General features: G+C 41.5%; 1 protein-coding gene across 4 annotated transcripts in view; it reads left to right on the plus strand.

Annotated features, from left to right (window-relative positions):
* LOC125686698 (metalloprotease TIKI1-like) overlaps nt 1-19,246 on the plus strand; it is an 85,839-nt gene that overhangs the window by 36,464 nt on the left and 30,129 nt on the right. For 3 of the 4 annotated variants that reach the window (XR_007373869.1, XM_048931017.1, XM_048931015.1), the window contains exon 3: nt 18,302-18,448. The exons of the other annotated variant lie outside the window; for it this stretch is intronic. Coding sequence is in view for 2 of the 3 variants with exons in the window: in XM_048931017.1 (XP_048786974.1) it covers nt 18,302-18,448 (147 nt within the window). In the remaining variant the exon portion in view is untranslated. The remainder of the gene's footprint in view (nt 1-18,301; nt 18,449-19,246) is intronic. 4 annotated transcript variants of the gene reach the window in all.

The following is a 19,246-nucleotide window of genomic DNA, read 5'->3' on the forward strand; positions in this document are numbered from 1 at the left end:
CAGACAAACTGCTTGTTATTGTTAATCCCTCTGCTCTTTAACTCGCTGCCCAGGATCCATACCATGAGACAGTGCTAATATCCAGGCTCTTGTGTGGTTCTTGTTATACTTTCCAGCTGTCTCCAGGTAAAGCTCTCAGGCAGCCTGTGGTCATGTGTGGTAGATACCCATGCCACCACACTTCTAGAAACCCTTTCCAATTGCTAGAGACATGTCACAGATCTGTCAAAGATGTAGGAGCAAGTTGAGTGGCCTGTGAGCACTGTGAAAAAAATGGTTTCTGTTCCGTAGCTAAATTAATAGCAAATTTAACAGTGTCATCTGATGTGCTAAGTAGGTTTATAAATATGCTAACTTGATCTTTTTTAATAATTTAGTAAAATCAAAATGAATAATTTGGAAGTCAAGTTAACTGCCTGCAGCTGCCACTTATTAACATTTCTAACTGAACTGGTCTGCAGCCATCTTCAGTGGGTACACAGCTCCTGTGACGTGGGCGTTTTTTACTTGCTAGGTGTCACCGTACAGGGAGGATGCTAACCACAGTTATGTGGATAATCTCCAAGATGAAACGATCTTGCCGTGTAACAAACAGAAACCTTTCTGATCTTATGGGTGTACTGAGTTTAACCGAGTTACAAGAAAAGGTATAGTTTTCCATAGACTGTCTTCTGAGAAATTATTCTGAGAAGACTATTATTTTCTATACTGTCTCTCCATAACAGATGGCTCTAACCTGCTTTTTGTAGATATAATGCTGTGTTCTGCAGTTAATTTCAGTTTTGTATTGTAGTAGCATTGGGAACTTTTAAAACAAGGAGTCACAAAAATATAAAGAAACTGCAGAATGAAACAGCCTTCCAATGTATGAGACTATTAGTGTTATCTCAGTGCTCAGTTTTCAGCTGCTGGAGAAACTGAATGTTCTGGTATCACTTGAAACAAGTAAAGCAAAGTACCTAGGCCTGGAATATGAAGAATGTTGTAGACATAGCTGGGAAAACAAGGCAGCAGATGTACAAAGTTCTCCAGTGTTGTAAGCCGTGCAATTGGTTCTGGTAAAGTAGAAAATGCCAATCTGAGACACCCTGCTTGTTTTCGCCTGTAATTTCTAATATAGTTTATAAAATCAGAGCTTGCCTGCTGTTTGCCTTGTGTGCCTTGACAAACTTGCTACCTATATTTTAATAACTTTACTGTCTGAAACAATCAAGCCATTTTTAGGGCATCCTTTCCTAAAGGATATAGCCTGAGGCAGATGATAAACAGATGACAGCTTAGGTGTCAGAGGCTGAAAAGCCACCATGCTTGCTTTGCCACACAGACCTGTTAGGTGTTAGTGGGCAATGTAGTACATCCCTGATATGCTGGCTGCTAGGGCAGGAGGCAGCCAGGAGCACTACCCTACTGCTCCTGGGAAGCTGTTGGAGTGTCTTTCTGAGGGCTGCAAGGTATGTCTGGGAGCTTGGTGACAAGGGTCCCACTGTGTTTTGCATAATTACTTCTCAACATTTGCATATGAAACTCTTGGAAACTGCTTTCTGCATAAGCATCATGTTGTTGACTCATACGTTTTTTTGATGCTGTGCCACCCCCAGATTCTGTCTGATAGTACAGCTGCTTTCTGAATAATTTCTTACTTTTGTTTATGTACAGATGTTATCTTCCTAGATGATCATTACAACCATAGTTATAGTAAAACTTTTTTCTTTTTTTTGAGAAAAAGAACCCTGAGGACCTGTTTGACCTTTCATTTATAAACAAGGGCAATATATATATATATATATATGTGTATATTTTTTTAATAGTAATACTCCTTTACTGAGAGAGACAAGAGTTTGCAATTAGCTTTGAGCTCCTTCGACTGTTACAGAAAGACAGAATGAGATCACGGAGAAAGACCTTGTCTTGGGAAGACCCAGTGAGTTAGCTTGATTGTGCATGTTGCCTGTTTCTGAGCACAAGAAGTCCTTTGGTTTTAGTTTCCTCTTTGATTTTAAAGCTCAGGATACGTGACAGACTTCAGACCCAAATCAGCCAGAAACATAGCAAATCATAATTATGCCATCCATTAAGCTTTTACTGGATAAGAAACACTTATTTAACAGGGCTAGAATGTATCAAGGATAAAATGAAACACGGAAGGATTATGATGTCTTAGCTCACACAGCTATATTTGTTCATGCAGTGATCTCATACACCGTGAGGTCACAGCAGCACAGTATGACCATGGAATCCCCAACCTGTGGTTAATAGCACAAAGTGGTTCATGAGTTCTGGATGAAATCTGTGTTTGATACCTGTTACTGTGTGGAAAAAAAAAAAAAAAAAAAAAAAAAAAAAAAAAAAAAGGAGCAGCAAGCATTTAATGTGTATGGATTGTACTGGTGTGGTTGAGATCTTTGCAGGTCATGTGCACAGCAGAATAGTTTCAAGAATAGAAGCTCTAAATGCCAGCAGCCCAAGGACCAAGTTCCTGGTAGCTCCTGGTGAGATGGTGCATTCGTCCAGTCACTCTGGATATTTGCAGTTTGTTTTTTCTACCTGTTAGAGCACATGCTTAGAGCAAAGCTTTTTCTTCCTTGTTGGCTGTAGCACCTGCTGACATCTTTGAAAGTCATCCAATTCTCAGTTAAGGGTTTATTAGAGAAAAGGTCTGCAGAGGAAAGCCCTCATGACAAAAGCAGAGCTTTTATCTTCTGTCAGCAGTCAGAAATTTAAACAACTATGAGAATACTTTACAGAAGCTCACGAGGGATTTCCCTTCTTCTGCTCCATGTCCCCTTCCTGCCTCCTGTAACCTTAGAAAAGTTTCAGAGGACTTCCTGGGTTCAACCAAAACAGATACTGCTGCACGTCTTGCATTGCTGCTGGTGTATCCTTTCCTATGAAGAAACCTGATTATGATTTCGTATTTGTGCTCACATACATCCAGCACCTTTTACCCATCTTGCAGAACACAAAATTTGCCTCTAGGGTAAGGATACACAGTCTGATGGCTGTGATAAGAAATGAAATTGAGCAGGCAGGAGCAAAATATGGTTTAAAAAGGATCTTCTGGTGGCCAGATTTTTGAGAACTCTCCACCAGTATGTCTGCAGTGGCATAAAGTCCTTTTGTAATGAAGAAATACTTACTGAACTATTTTGCAGCTGAGGGAGAAAACCTTAAAACCAGATTGTGAAAGTAGGAAAGAAAAAAAAAAAAGAGAGAATCTCACGAAAGAATAGAGTAGAAATACCTGAGGATGGTGAACAGGCTGAAGTAAACAAATATTGCAGTTAAAGAGAGTGCAGTTTTGGATAAGTTTTGAGGACACAAATAGAACTGGTATTGGTTTAGCCAGTGGAAATTGTTGGTGGAGAAAAAGTGAGGGGCAATCAGTAAAACTAAATATTTCAAACCCGCAGAACCAGATGGCTTTTAAATGAGCGAGCACAGCATACTGTGGGCTGCTACCCAGCGTACTTGGAAATTCTAGGACATATAAAATCCAAGAAGAATGGAGTGGCAAGTGTAGGAATAGCTTTTAACAGGGTAAAAAGATACCCTAGGAAATTGTTAAGCTGACAATTTGAATTAAAACAATTCTGAAAAGTAACAAAAGGTTAAACAAGTCAGCTTGTTTATCAGTCAGTGTTTTTAAATTGAAATTAGTGGTGGAAAATGGTGATGGAAAATTGCTGGACATCTTGTGCAGTGCTGTTGCAAAAATTCCATCAGCAGAGAAAAATTATGCTGGATGTAAAGTATTGAATATTTTTATTTTCTGATTACTTGGATCTTGTTTAGGTGATGGCTTTTGAAATGTGTAGACATTTTGTGGACTATCATTAGGTATCCTTGGATGGCTAATCTCTCACCACAACTTAAATGAGCACAGATCTGTACCAAACGTAGCCTTGATGCAGTGTATTGAAGGATGGCTTTTGAGCAGCAATCATTCAAGATAACAGATTGTGCTGAGAGAACTGTGACAGCCTCTGGAGCAGAATTTTGGTGATTGCTGATAAAACTGAATGCATAGGGCTGAATTAAATGGACCTTAAGCAAAATCGTCTGTATGTTCCTGTCTGGATGTAAAATAAACATATTAAAAATATTTCTAGGGATCTCTACAGAAGAGTGACACTGCCTCAGCAGAGGCTAGATATCCCTTGAAGACAGATTTAGAAGGCAATTGTTGTGAACTGGATTTACGTTTATTTGATTATCACAGTAAGAGAGCTTGGCAGAAGTGCAGTGTCCCAGAGGCTGGATGGCTTGTCAGTTTCCATTGCCAAGGTCAACAAATGAGGGAGGTAGTTTGCTGGGGTATGCAGCCTTCAGGTTTTACTTTACTCTATTTGAAATTAAATTTAGAGAACTGCATGCATTTGAACATACTAGTTGCGGGCTTGGTGCGTGGCTCAGGTTCACACCTCTGAACCAAGAGTGTTGCTATTTTTACATTTGTAAACTCACACTTTCCTGGCATGCATGTTAGACAGGCTGGATGCTTGTCTGGTAGCAGTGCTATTCCCTTCATATGAGAGGTCTCCAGGAATTTCCTCCTTCTGGAAGGAGTTGTACACTGGAGTTGTACTGGAGGCTGCTAGGTATTGGGGTTCTCAGTTTGGTGCCAAGTGTTGATGTTGACCAGATAGAGCACATACCAGGGGAGTCACTTGTCTCCCTTGGATCCTGCTCCTGCTCACAACTTCAGAACAAGCGTAGAAGTGCTTCCTTCCTCAGTACTTCTTGTCTTGTTGCATTGGCACTGTTGAGAGAATCTGACACATCAGCACTGCAGCTTAAATTTGAATTTGATACTAAAACACAGACACAGATCGCCATTGAGTCTGGAAGGTATGAAGAGTTATAAAAAGCAAACGTGGTGGCAGTTAGCACATGAAGTCAAGTACTGAACATGTGACAGTCAGAAATGAGCCTTACCCTTCTGCTCCTTACCTTTGGAGCAGTCCAAAAAAAAAAAAAAAAAAGAATTGCTCTTGCTGGGCTTTAGAGACCTGACCAAGTCAGCAATTTCATTAACTGAGGCTTATCTGAGCAGTCATGCCTTCACATTATCTGCTGCCAAGTCACACCAAATCAGCAGAGGAAAAGTCTTGAGAAGGCTTGAATTGGTAGAAGATGGGGATTTAAGCAGAGCCTGGGGCTGCACTCTTGGATAAGGGGTTTTAGCCAGTGTATCAGAATCAGATCAATTTAGTGGTTTGTTGTGAAGTCCTGCTTTTGAGTGCAAGATGGAAGATACAAACTAGAAAGGGAGACACTACTAGGGGTGTTACACTTAAATTGCAGTGCTGATCAGTTGGAGGATGGTATTCTGGTTAGGACTAAATTTTTTGGACAATTAGGGGAAACTCAGTTACAGAGGACTGAAGTATTCTCTGGCTTGATTTTTTATTTTTTTTTTCTTCTGACAGGGGAATTTGCATTAAAATCCAAGAGGTTTGTGTATTGTTGATCATGGAATCATTTGAATCGGAAGGGACCATTAAAAGCCATCTAGTCAGCTCCCCCTGTAATGAACGGGGACACCTGCAGTTGGATCAGGTGCTCAGAGCATCATCCAGCCTGACCTTGAGTGTCTCCAGGAACAGGTTGTCCACCTCTCTGGGCAGCCTGTGCCAGTGCCTCACTACCAGTATCGTAAGAAGCTTAATTCTTATATCCAATCTACGTCTCCCCTCTTTGAGTTTGCAACTGTTTCCCTTTGTTCTATCACAACAGGCCTATAAAAGAGTCTGTCCCATTCCTTCTTACAGCCCCCTCTTTAGATACTGAAAGGCTACGATTAGGTTTTCCAAGAGCCTTTTCTTCTCTAGGCTGGACAGTCCCAGCTCTTTCAGCCTGTCCTCATAGGAAGGTTGTCCCATCCCTTGGATCATGTTTGCAGCCCTCCACCGGATGCACTCCAGCAAATCTATGTCTATCCTGTACTGAGGACTCCACACCTGGATGCAGTATTCCAGATGAGGCTTCACCAGTGCAGAGCAGGGGACCAGGATCATCTCCCTTGTCCTGCTGACCACACTGCTTTGATGGCTCTGAGGGCATATTGCTGGCTCACCATCAGCTTCCAGGTACTTGCTTCCACCAGTGCCCTTCGGTGCTTTTCAGTAGGGCTGTACTCTATCCTTACATCTCCCACCTTGATGCATGGATATCTTCTCTTTTGTGTACAGCACAGTTCAAAGTTCACAGTTCAAAACCTTCTGAATGTTTACATCTGGCAAAAGAATTGATAAATCTGATACTCTGGGCATTGAATAGCACCTGGAAAATCATTAGTAAGATCCAGAGTTTGTCTTATATAGTGAGGCAACTTTGTATATCAGCATTAAATGTGATGTAAAGAATGCTACTTCTCTTGAGCTGCTGAATAATGTTCTGTAGTATTTTTGTCTGCATTTTGAGCAATTTCGCTTCCGATTAAAATATGGAGTATTTCTCTGCTTGTAAGGTTCATTTTAGCAAGTGTTTACTCGCAAGAGTGAAAATTCTGAAATAGTCTATTTTAAAGGCTTGTTATTGCATTTGTTACAGAGAAATAATGAACATGCATTTTATGTAAATTTGCAATGGAACTTTTGTCACTGTGCTCTGCAGAGCTTATCAAGGTATGAAAAACTGTCATTTTAGCTCATCTGTCCAAACAAAGCCAGTTGTTAAAGGCAGAGAGGAATTCAATTCAGTTTGCTGTATGATTTTGAATAATGGAATTAACTGTGGAACTGGTTGGATTCTGTCTCATAAATTGATAATATATTAGCAGAGAAAAGTGAAGGTCTGATGAATAATTTGCTTCCTGTTTTTGGGTAGACTTAAAGCTAAGGCCAGACCTACCTGCTTAAACGGAGTCATAATTTTACCTGTAATTTGTGTGTGTTCCCACAACTCTACACCTGTCTCCACTGGCCTCACAGAGATCATAATGTTGTCAGCGTACTAAAGTTTAAGGCCTTCTGATACTTTTGGGGATACTCAAATATCTTTCTTGCATTAGCTCCAATTTGTTCAGCAGGTTCTGAAGGTTTGACACCGTTCCAGGGTTTGGGATTTATATATACTTTTGTAATGCTTTTCAGATGAGCAGTAATTTCACTCTTTTTTTTTTTTCTTTTTTCTTTTTTTTTTTTAATCTCTGCCAAACGGATGTTCTTCTATGTAAAGTTCTCTAATAAAATGTTTGTCTCATATAGGTTCAGTATTCAACACCAAAGTGTGTTTAATAACTTATTAAATATGATGTGTTTTGAACAGAAAGTCTCTGTTGTCCTGCTAGGTCTGTGTTTAATTGTACTTAATCACAAATGTTGAAGAACCCAAAATTTGGTGACACTGAGAGCAGCGTGTGTGTGTTGTGTGTGGTGTTGGTTTTGAATGAGTGTTATTAGGGAGTGTCTATGAAGGCTCAGTAGGGTTCTTGTAGACATTTCTTCCAAACTGAAATGTCAGTATATCTGGAAGAATTTGGGAAGAGGTATTGCTGACATTCCTTTGTGAGTCCCTTACTCACCTCTTAGGAGGCAAAACCAAAGCAGAACAAAACAATACAAGGTTGAGCTGAAGTACAAAAGAGCATGTCGGTGCCCTTGGGAAAATGGTAACTATTGGAAAGGATAGGGAGATTTGGGGTTAGGGACCCTTCGAAGGCTGAACAAGCACCAATCTGAATAGAGAAGCCAGATGGAGTGGAGCAGCACAACATACCAGCACACCAGTGCACTGTGCGATCCAGGTATCTGGAGTCTGTGAGATGGAGTGGATTGAGCTATCAAGCAAGGACTGGAGCTAGCTCATTGGAGTTGCTTCCTTCCTGATTTGGGGATCATACATCACAGTGTAGCAAATATCAAATGTCTTGTTCTAAGTAGGCAGCTTTATCTCAAGAACCCTTTCTGCTTAGAAAGATTAAAGACTAGTCAAAAATATCAACAGGGCAGTGTTTTTTTCTAGGATAATAAAGTGGGGGATTTGTTGTATATGCACAGTGAGAGATTGTTTATTCCGTTTTATGGATTTTGACACAAGCTTCTCAATACCAAATTTATTTTCTTTGTATGTGAATTTGGGATTAGCATTTTAATCCTTTCTTTATGAATATTTCAAAACAGCATCTAGTAGCTTTATAGTGAGAATATGTTGTACACATAAACATAGCTTGACCCAATAGGTAGCTTCTTTTTGTCATCTATTTTGTATCACAGTCCACAGTTCTGTGATCTCTAAACTTTTTTTCTGGTGTCACTACAATGCATAGACACCTGGGTAGTGGAGCTCCATCTCTAATGTTCCTATCTGAAGAGACACGAGTGGAAGGCATTCCAGTAGCTGTTGCCTGACACAAAGAAGATGCACATTAGTAATGTTGTGTAAAAGTGTAACAAAGCAGAAGGAAAGGATCCTTCTGCAAATATTTGTATGAATTCTCTAACTTGTTGAAACCTTCATTCGTATATGGTGTGTTTTTATTCAAACTTCTAATAACAGAATTTTTTGAGAGAAAGACTTACACTTGAGCTGTACAGGCCTTCATTGGCATTTGTTTTCAAAAAAAATGGAATTTAATCTCTGGGGAGTTGTTGGGAAAGATCTGGTTATTCTGAAAGTGCAGCTTGCCTGACTGTATCCAGCTTGGAGAGGAGCTGCTAGAATTTTGTTGCCTTGCTTACCTGCTTATTGCTTTCTTACTGTTGTAGTTTTATCACATAGTCTCCAAATGACTGCTGTTGTACAATTGTACAACATTGTTGTTTTATTTCCAAGACTGGATTTGGATAGTGATGTTTTTATACACCACTATGTATTTAAGATCCTCTGAGCTTTGGATAATTATCAGTGCACTGTATCTTTTTGATTTGGTGTTGAAGTTACAGACCTTTAGCTAATGTGTTCTTACATTTCTTCCACGCGTGGAACAGTGGTTGATTTGGTACTCATTGCACTGTTAACTTTTCCTTCAGTGAAAATATTGTTCTCCCTAGCCCCCAAAAATTATCAGTGTTCTCCTCCAAGGCCAGAATGCTCATGAGATAAATCTTGATGGGCTTTGTTCTTGTATTTACCAGCATGTTTCATCACACCCCAAAGACATCCTCCTTATCATAGGCCATTTTAATTTTAACAGACTTTTGTCATCTTGATGTCTCTGTGAAATGATGGGCTCTTGGCAGACAGCTCTTTTTTTCTGAGAGGTAATTGAGCAAATGTTTGTCCAGGACACTTATCCTGACAGTGAGTGTGTTTGACCATGTGCTGATGTAGGGAACATGACCTGCCCTGGCCTTCCACAAATTTATTTGACTATCTAAGATTTGAAAGAGTGAAAGAAGGCTAGCTTCATTGTTGGGGCTGCTGTCTATCTGGTACACTGAGGTGATTAAGAAATCTGTGTTCAACTATTTTAAAAGGTACGATTTTAGAGAAACTCCATGGCTTTCCTGAGTGACAAAATATTCAACTAATTTATCTGTGATGCTTCTTTTTTCAGTCCATTCCTAGTGAGAATGCTGGTAGATGTCTGCTATGAAGTTACTGCAATCCAGTTTGAGCTGTCGTTGTTCTGGCTTCATAAGTTAGTGGACTGCAGTTATTTTTAGTAATTAAAAGCTGCTTTATAAAATGTGTTTAGCAGGGAAAGGAGAACAATAAAGGTGTTACACAGCTGATAAACCTTGGCATGTAGTAATCCCTTCCAGAAGTAAAACTGAAAGACAAGAAATAATATGTAAACCAAATATCTTTTTTAAGAACAAACCAGGTTTGTAGGTTTTGAACATACCTTGGTTCCTTGATTAAATTAACAGCAGGTGAGTTTTCATGGATCTGAAAAGCAGTGCATTTCAAATTGTTGCACAGGGGGAGCATGGTGTGTTGGCTGAAATGGGGCTACTAGTCATGTACTGATGTGGAGAGCTGAGGAGGTAGAAGTAGTTATTGTTTTCTGGTGCAAACCAGCTACATCTTTCCAAGACACACTCAGGAAACCAGCATGACAGTTGGTGGAATATAAATTTCCAGTCTGCCTTTTCACGTGACTTAACTCACAGTTACTCTGAAGAGCCTAGTTTAGAACAGTTTCAGGTCTGTGTGGAATTTTTGTCAACAGTTCCTCCTGAAAAGCTTTTGCACTGAAAACCTTCAGTCTCCAATCTGCCTGAAGCCAGCTGGGGACAGTTTCAGTGATTCTTGTTTGGGCTTTTTCTTGGCCTCTACCTCTAATATAAACTGTGTCTTTCACCCATGCGCCTAGAAAAGGTCATATTGCTCTGCAGTTCTTCATTTGGAAGCCAAGTGCTTCTCTTGAAGGTGCTCTGAGTTTCTTTTGACATAAACACTGGTTTGAAGTTCTTACTGTGTTTGGAACAGAAGCCAGAGTCCCCAAACCTGATTGTTCTGTTGAGTGGAAAAAATGCTTTATCAATGCTGAGTGTTTTATAAGAAACATGCATTTCCCAGCTGGCAGAACTTCAAGAAAATCCAAAATATCTCGTTGCATGGTTACCAGAAGGCATACAATTAATGCCTGGGCTTGTTCCTCACATTGTAAGCGTAGATTGTTTACTCTGTTAGCTTTATAGTCTTGATTTGCTCATGTATACATGAATTGTGCAAGCAACTTACATCTGCTTAACAGAAACAGGGAGAAGCACTCAAGCCACTGTACAATTTCTTTTCTAAATTATTCTGTTATTACCTCTACAAAGGCACAGAAAATGATGGTAGCTGTTTCAGACTAAAGTGTGCTGCGTTTCTAAGACATGTTATTGTTCTAGCAAACTAGTCAAGTTTGTTGTTGTCCTACTCTCTGTGTGACGAGCTAAAGAGAAGTGATAAAATAATCCATGCAGGAGGGGAAATGCAAGAATTCTTTCAATTAGCAGCACTACAAAGATCACCTGTGGTTGAGTGGAAGAAAACTGGAGGCCAAATCCTAATCAGCAATATCAAATTTATTAAATTGCCTTGATTGTGCTGTAGGATGATTAAAACAAACAAACAAACAAAAAAACATTTCTTTAAATGCTCCTTATGAAGCTGTGGTTTGGGTTGGATTTCAGCTGCTTGACTAACTTACTCCTTACAGTGGATTCTTCTCTTATAGGGAAGAATCTGTAGTCTCAATTTCAACTTCAGTTTAGCATTGGTTGCTTTGTATATTTGCTTTAGTAGGATTTTTATCCAGATAGGATACAACATTCTGTCTCGTGCTTTGAATAAGGACAGAAAAAGGAACGTAAACTGAAAACAGGGCAGTACATTGGTTACTCTGCAATGAAGTTAATTTTGTTGGCTAGACTATGTTTGTCTTGCTTCCACCAGTTTTAGGGGTACTGTGGAAAAGAAGGAAGAGGAGCTGAACTGAAGCAACACCTATTCTAGTAGAAGGGTTATTTTAAAAATAACAGTAGCATTTGCAGGTGCCAGATTTTAATTTATAGCCAGTCTTAGCCCCAGAAACATTAGTTGCAGATTTTTCATTTTGCAATTGTGTTATTCTAACACAATGTTGAAATGGCTGTGTTACTGTCCTGTAAAGTATTTATGAGAAAGAAGACTTAGCACTGTGATCCTGGGTTTAGAAAGTAGACATACCTAAGAGAAATCTGAATTGCCAGCAATTTTTTTTTAATTGTTTAATTGTTCCCAGGGCTGATGTAGACCTGAGTTTAGGAGATATGTGGCAATGCTAGCCCAGAATGGGCTAGATATTGCTAGATGCAGAAGTGCCAGCTAGACGACAGGCAGGAATTTTAAATGTAAAGTCTGGAAAATCCATTTTTTTGCTTTCAGTTGGGTACAGGACTGTGTAGAAGAGCTGGTACCTATTTCTGATGGATAAGATAAAAATGTATTTGATGAGGATTTGATTTGCAAATATTTTTACAACAATCTTTGCTAATGTTTACAAAATTACTTAGAAATATAATAATAATAATACCAATAATAATAAAAGTTGATTCATTCTCTAGAAACATGTGAATATTCCAGCACAGAGTGAAGAACATGGGAGATGAACTGGATGAAGTTCATGAAATCTTGGGGTATTCCTCTCATGCAGGAGGAACTCCAGCCAGCACCTGGATGCAGAGTTCTTGGGGAAGAGGGGCAGCCTCAGCCCCTATGGGCTCACAGCCATGTTATTAGTTCTGTAGAAAGACCAGAGCAGACCTCAGCAAGATCATGGAGGTGTCTAATTGTGAGCTGCACACTGATCTATTGGACAGCAGCAGTCTTTTCCACTGTTTTTCTCATTCCACGTTCAGCACGTAGTGCAGTGTTAATTTCTCCCACAATCAGTACAAACATAAAAGCCTTAAAACTGTTCAAATGACTCAGACAAAAGGCTGTGAATTAATGCAGTCTATTACAGTCCAGATTGGTGTTTCTTTCAGCAGCAGCATAAACAGTGTTCTTCTGATTCAGTATCATCTACTGCTCTCCTGCATCAGGAGGAGAATGATAAATTCATCCAGTGCTTCAGCAGTGCCTGACAAATTATTGGAAGCCCCTTGCTTCTGTAGCTCCTAGTAGGAGAGTGACTGGTTTATGTATTATACATTCAGGTAATAATCAAACATGTTCAGAGCTTCTTTTAGTTCAGTTCTGGAAAGACACTGTGCAAGATCCTGGCACCAGAAGTTGCCTGTGTGAATTTGTTGCCAACAGACCAAAGACCAAGTTATTCAATGCCATTAATTCTGCCACTGTCTGAGTTGTCTGACTTGAAGCAAACTGAGTATCTGAGAGCCTTGAGTGGTGGTGTTATGGAAGAGGTACTCCTTCTCCTTGCTGTGCTGTCTTCTGTGTACAAGTACCGGTACAAGTACCATGCATGAAATCAAGTCCGTGGGAAACATGAAGCTCACAGGTAACCCACAGTAGTTTCTATTTCTGTGGTTTCAGTGACTTGAACTGCTCATCTCTTGTTCTTTAGGTGAGCTATCAGATCATTTGCCTTTTCTAGTCACCTGAACTCAACATTTCTCATAAAAATAGTCTTGATTTGGGAAGATATTCCTTTTTATCTCCACAAAAGATTTTTGCAAAGGTGATGAGGAGCACCTCATCTTGTGCGATAACCCTGAAAGTGACTCAGATACCTCTGAAGGCTACAGGTAGCAGAATAAATCTTCCCTTGGTATTCTCAGTCCCTGCCAAAATCAAATTTCTGCCTGTGTGTGCAGAATGGTGTTTGCAGGGTTCCTCATGACAGGTATGTTGAAGTTTCCAGAGTCTGAGGCACAGCAACAGATATCTAAGAATCTGTGTCACACTGGAGCAAGAAATCTCACTTTCTTCTCAGCACTCAGCCTGCTGGATCATTAACATAACAAAGGAGGATTATTGACTTTCATAGTCATGATGCCTTTGATTTGAAGCTGTCTTTGATTAGGGGCAGTAGGGCTCATTGGCCCAGAGGAGCACTGGTTTCCTCCAGGTGAAGAGCATGGAGAGAAGCACGCTTTTGAGAAGAGGTAGGAAAGAGGAAAGAAGTAGCTGAAGAGGCTGAATGGAAGCTGTAATAGATGCAGTTAGTCGCTAGGAAGGACCCAAAAGCAGCCCATGATTCTGTAAGACAATTAAAAGCAAATTGTCCGGCTGAGCGATCGGAGGGCAAGGAAGATGCTCCCCACACTATAATTCAAGGGGCTGAATGGCCTCGAAAGCTGAGAGCGGAGGGGAAAGAAAAAACAGAAGATGAGGCAAATGATGGAACAGATGTGAACGCTTTTGTTGGCAGGACTTGGAGGCTAGCGGGATGGCGATAGGCTAATTTGAGACGCATAATGCCAGGATCCTTTCATATGCAGAACAGCACTTTGATCCAGTGTGGATGAAAGTGCTGAAAAGTGGAGAGGATGGCAGGGGGTCTTTTGTCTTTGACAAAAAAGGCATCTGCTGGGCTCTAACCTCCTTTTTTTCCACCCCCTTGGCCTAGTAGGCCACTCCAACAATGCTAGCAAAGGGGACAAGTGTCTCCTGACAGCTGAAGAAATCTCCAGGAGGAGAATGAGGCTTGCTGCAAGATGTATACCAGAGAGCTTAATCGATTTTTTCCACAGTACAAAAAGGGAGAGGGCTGGGGGAAGACAGAGAGATCACAGTGGAAATGGGAGGTGGGAGGGGGAAAAAAAATCTCTTTATAATAAACTTGTTACTTTTGTTCTCCAAATACATCTTTTCAGGGGATGCTTTGATGCCAGTATGAATACACTTAATGGAGCAGGGTATGGTAAAGTTGCAGGGGGGATGGGGGTGGAGAGTGTGAATTAAGGAAGAGTAGGCTTGCAGGGAGGACAAACGTTGAGTGATTTCTGCAGATTCCAAAACAGGGAAGATTTTTGAATTAATACAGTGCAAGAGACAATTGGAAGATAGACACATACTTTGTTTGAGAACTCAGCACAGCACAATTTTTTTGTTTCAGTTTCTAAGCAAAGCTGAAAAAAATTTCTTCAACTTTTTCTTCTTTTTATGTTGTTATATTGATTTCTTGGACTGATTAGGAATGAAGGGACTCCAGAACTAAACTGAGATTCAGGAAGACAGACAGTTGCATTTGTCCAAGCAAATACAGCAGTTGCAGATCAGCTGCTGATTTGATCCCTGCTTCTCCATCTCATGCTCTGTTGACTTTCAGCTTTTCACCTCTAGTAAACAAAACTGGAATCCAGTCCCAAAAGGTTGATGCCTGTGGTCTTCATTAAGGATTGCTTTGTACCATGTCTTATTATTTCTTTCAGAAATAATGATAGATAAGAGCTATATGAGCAATACCCACCTTAGCAAATTAAATCCTTTAAGAACAGAAGGCTCAGGGATCTTCTTTCCTTTGAGATCCTGACAGTGTTTATCCATTACTGTTTACCAAAGATAACCTACTCCTTGGGACATGGCTTTAAGCAACACCTGGTGCTGCTAACAGCTCTCTCTTTACCCCAGCAGCTTTCTTTCACTTTCTGTCACTCTTCCTCCAGGAAGGTACGTGTGATGCAGAAATGGAGAGAAGCTATGACATTCCTCTGAAAGGCTCTGCATACACTGATGCTAAGTTGTAATCCTGCGTAGTTGTTCAGTGGGTGTGCCATGGTCTCCCTTCAGCAGATGCCACTGTCCAATTCGGACCACCTGATTGTGGAGAATATTTTTGACAAAGGCGTCTCCTGACCTCCAACTATGCAAAGATTACTGTAGATCATTAGGGAGGACTAATCATCAAGGCAATTGATACTGTTTTCATTCCTGACCATTTGTCATATCTTGACTTTTCTGTGTCGCAGTGTTCAAGGTGTGATTAAGGATGGTGCTGTGGGAGGCTGCTGCTGCTACCAGCAAGCAAGCCAAGATGATCTCTGTCCCTCACGCACCAAGGAGAAAGTCCCCTCAGCACGAGGTGTTTGTTGTTTGACTTCACTCCCAGGTGCTATGCACACTGATGGGACGCCTGGCAAGAGCCAAAGGAGCAAAGATGTAGCTCGTGGGGAAATATGACCTGGCCGTCCTTCACACCAAAGAAGAGCAGCGCACACAGCACCGTGCAAGCTGACCAGCAGTGCAGTGGGGTCTAGGGCAACCTGCTGTGTCCCCAGGCAGTTGTGATAAGGGCAGTGTGTAGGAATCTCAGCCAGTGATCTTGGGTACTTCATTTGCTTTGTGATGTGAAAAATGAAGCACCTCATGAAGAAGAGTCTTCCCTATCTGGGCAGGCAAGTCCTTCAGCTGCTACAATCTTGAGATTTCTACATGTGTCCAGTATGAAGTTTTCCATCTGCACACCAGAAAAAAATACCCTTACTGTAGTCCAGAGATCGGTCAAAGGTTTTTGTCATGTCAGCAGTAAGGCCTGGAAATGTGAAAGTTTTGGGAGTGCACTGTTGCTGTTCCTGTGTAAATGTGTGCAGTAATCCTTCATATCTGCAGGTAGTCATTCCAGTTTTAAACTGCGCCCTTAAGGCAGATCAGTTCAGCCATTTGCAGTTTACTGTGTGCAAGTTTTTTATTGCTGGTGAATGGGCATGAGGAAGAAAGATGCCTCTGTGAAATGACCTGGTTGCTGTCTTCCAGGCTAGGTGGGTGAGACTGAGTCTGTTTCCCCTAAAACATGAAGTGAGGCTGTAGAGAAAAACTGTGGGGGAGCCGAGTATAGCCTGCAGACAGCCAGCCAGGAGAAAGCAAAAGCAGGAGCACAGTCTGTGAGAGTACAGCAGAGAGGAAGGTTTGCTTTTTTGTGTGTCTCATCCAGAAGGTTAGTGTTTTCTCCGCAGATGATGACTACCCTCTGCTGGTTTCTGTTTGGATTAAAAAACAAACTGTAAAGATTGCAAAGCCTCTCTTTGTACATTGAGACAGAGCTACCTGACCAGCACAGGAACCCTTTACAGGTCTTATTGCCATTCTGTGGACAGGAACAATCTGGTAATTGTTTGAAAGGCTGCAGAGTCTACTAAGAACCATATTGCTTGAATGGCAAATTATCCCAGTGGTTGCTGCTACAGTAATCCAAATAACCTACATAATAAGCCATCCTCATGGAAGTGTTTTTGGCTGGACTGGTTGTACATAGGAGCTTTTCCTCATGTCACCTCATAATCTTGGCTGTAGAAGCCTTCCTTACATTTTCAGCGTAGATTTGGCTTCTGCCTCAGTGAATCTCATCTGATCATTAACATCCATTAGAGCTTCTCTGTGTGGGAACTGAAGCCAAACAAATGGAAAACAATGACTTCAGAGTACAATCAACTCCAGCCTCCATGAAAACTCATGTCTTGAAATAAAGCAATTTCCATTTGGTTTTATTTAATTGTCTTCCAAATAAAGCAAATGTCCTTTGCAGTGTCACCACTGGTTAGTTTGATGTAACTTTCCTTAGCATCCGCTTTAAGATGTTTTTGTAGTGAGGTGCAGTTTGCACCAGTAGAATGAATTCTCGCCCTTTTTAAAAATGTGAGATGGGACTGTTCATGAGAACACTTCTGGAATTAACATTAAATTTTGTTTTACATATTTGGCTCAATACACAGTGATTTGGAGTCACAAGGGCATGTTTAGCTGTAGTGGGGACAGTGTGATTTCAAGTTCTGCGTACTTTTCTGGCTTGCACTAGGAAGGAGGGAGTTGTGCCCATTTGTTCCTACATCTACCTTGTCTGTCCTCAAAACCCAAGATTTGTTCACACAATCTGCGTACGCAAAGAATGTGTTCACTTACGTGTGAATTTCATGTTGGTACTCCAGTTCCATATTGCTTTGGATGGTGTTTGAAACCAGTCTCCAAGAAGAGTGAATTCCACAGGGTCATCATCACACTGAACAGTGCAATCTCATCTTGGAAAATAACCCTCCCAAGAATAATTCTGAAATGCATTTGAAGACCTCATCAGACATCCCTCAGCTGACTTGCTCTAGACATAAATGATGATAAGCTAGTAGGTAACATGAAAGCTTGTTGCTTTCTTTTGCCTTTCAAGTGCTGATGATCTGTGTGTGCTCGTGGAATGAGGCAAGGGGGTGGCAGCTCGCTGGGTTAGGCCCTGAGGCCACCACTAAGTGGCACTGGCACAACAACATCTGAAGATGACTCCTGTCATCCTGTAAGGGTAGGACACTACTCTGGTTGTTGTTCTGGTGTATGCTCAGCTTGAGGCATAGAGAGTGAGAGCATTCATTTTCCTGGAATGCAACTCAGGGAGGAGGAGGGAGCATCACCCAAGGACTGCCGTCCCCAGACTGCGCCTGTGGGGAAGGTGGTGGCCTATGGTGCTGCCAGCCACTCTGACAGTTCCTGGGATGGGGGGTTGGGAGGATGTACCAAGTGACACGGTGAAAAGTGTTTTCTGGATAAGGAAGAAGGGATGAACAAGAGCAAGCTGTGCTCATTTGAGTTGTGGGGGATAGGAGGGAGTTCCGCATAGAGCTCTGTATAGGCAGGCATACTGTTGTGCAGTAGGGGTGCAAGAGTGCCCTTCCTTCAAAGGACTGGAGAAATAAAGAAGGCCCTCCCACCCCAATCTGCACTTTTGTATCTTTTTGTATCTTTGCCTGTAATCATAGTGCAGGCAAAACCACATGGAGTTCTGTGCTCATTTCCGTGCTTAGGTCTGTGGGACCCAATGTGCAAATAGCTGTGGACCTGGAAGAGACCTGGGTTGGTGAAATGTGGATTAGGGTTCTCAGACTGGGAACAGTTTTGGCAAGTTCCCAGAGGTCAGCTGCGTGTCTGTGACCACCTCCAGGAGCCAGACAAGAACTCACCAGGAACTCTGTCTTTTCCTCCCTCTCCCCTCCCCCAGGTGATCTTTGCTTTGAATCAGACTCTCTTGCAGCAGGAGAGCCTCCGAGCAGGCAGTTTCCAGATCCCCTATACGACAGAAGATCTTATCAAGCATTACAACTGTGGAGACCTCAACTCTATCATCTTCAACCATGACACTTCTCAAGTGAGTCTTGCCACCACAGCCCTTGTACTATGCACACATCCCAATAGCGCTAACTCCTATCTCATGCTTGTCTCCCCTCAGGCAGGCCCTTTGCAGGCAGGGGCTAAAGACACCTGACTGGCTCTCTAGTGTGTCTGCTTCCTGCATCTCCTCCTCCAGGAGCCTGCACTAGCTCACTACCATCTTAGCGCACACAAGCAGTGAAGGCACAGCTGGCTTTTTCTTGTGGACAAATGTCATGTTTGCTTTAGCATCAAAGCTCTATGAGTTAATCCTTTATTTTCCTGGGTATCCTTTGGGATTGTGCCAGCTTGGGTAGGATCAAGTGTAGCACCAGCAGAGAGCAGAAGCAGACTGTTGTGCAAACAGTGATAGAGAATTGATCTCTTTACTTGTACACTTGCATAAGGCTGGGCAAGTTGCAAGCTTTTCTGTTTTCCCTAAGAGTATGATTGCATATTACAAACTCCAAAGAAGATAAATAGAATGAAACAGATAGATTTTGACTGAATGTCAAGGAAAGGAAAACTTCAGAGGCCTCACAGACTTCATTTATGGAAACTGTTTCCCAAGCAGCGCAGTGGAATGCAACGCTCTGATCTTTAAACTTCAAGAAAATGCCCAGCAGGGACCAATTTGGCCTGTTGGGGCTGTTAGATTAGTTAGGCTCAGTCTGAAACATCAGGCCTCTCTTTATTCATGTGTGTGAGGTACTGCCTGGCAAGTACTTCATGCACTTCAGTGAAAATGTTGCTTTAGCCTGGCAGTGCTGACAAAGTGTCTGTTGGAATCTGAGCT

Source organism: Lagopus muta, chromosome Z (genome assembly GCF_023343835.1).
Source record: "Lagopus muta isolate bLagMut1 chromosome Z, bLagMut1 primary, whole genome shotgun sequence".
NCBI classification, from domain to species: domain Eukaryota; kingdom Metazoa; phylum Chordata; class Aves; order Galliformes; family Phasianidae; genus Lagopus; species Lagopus muta.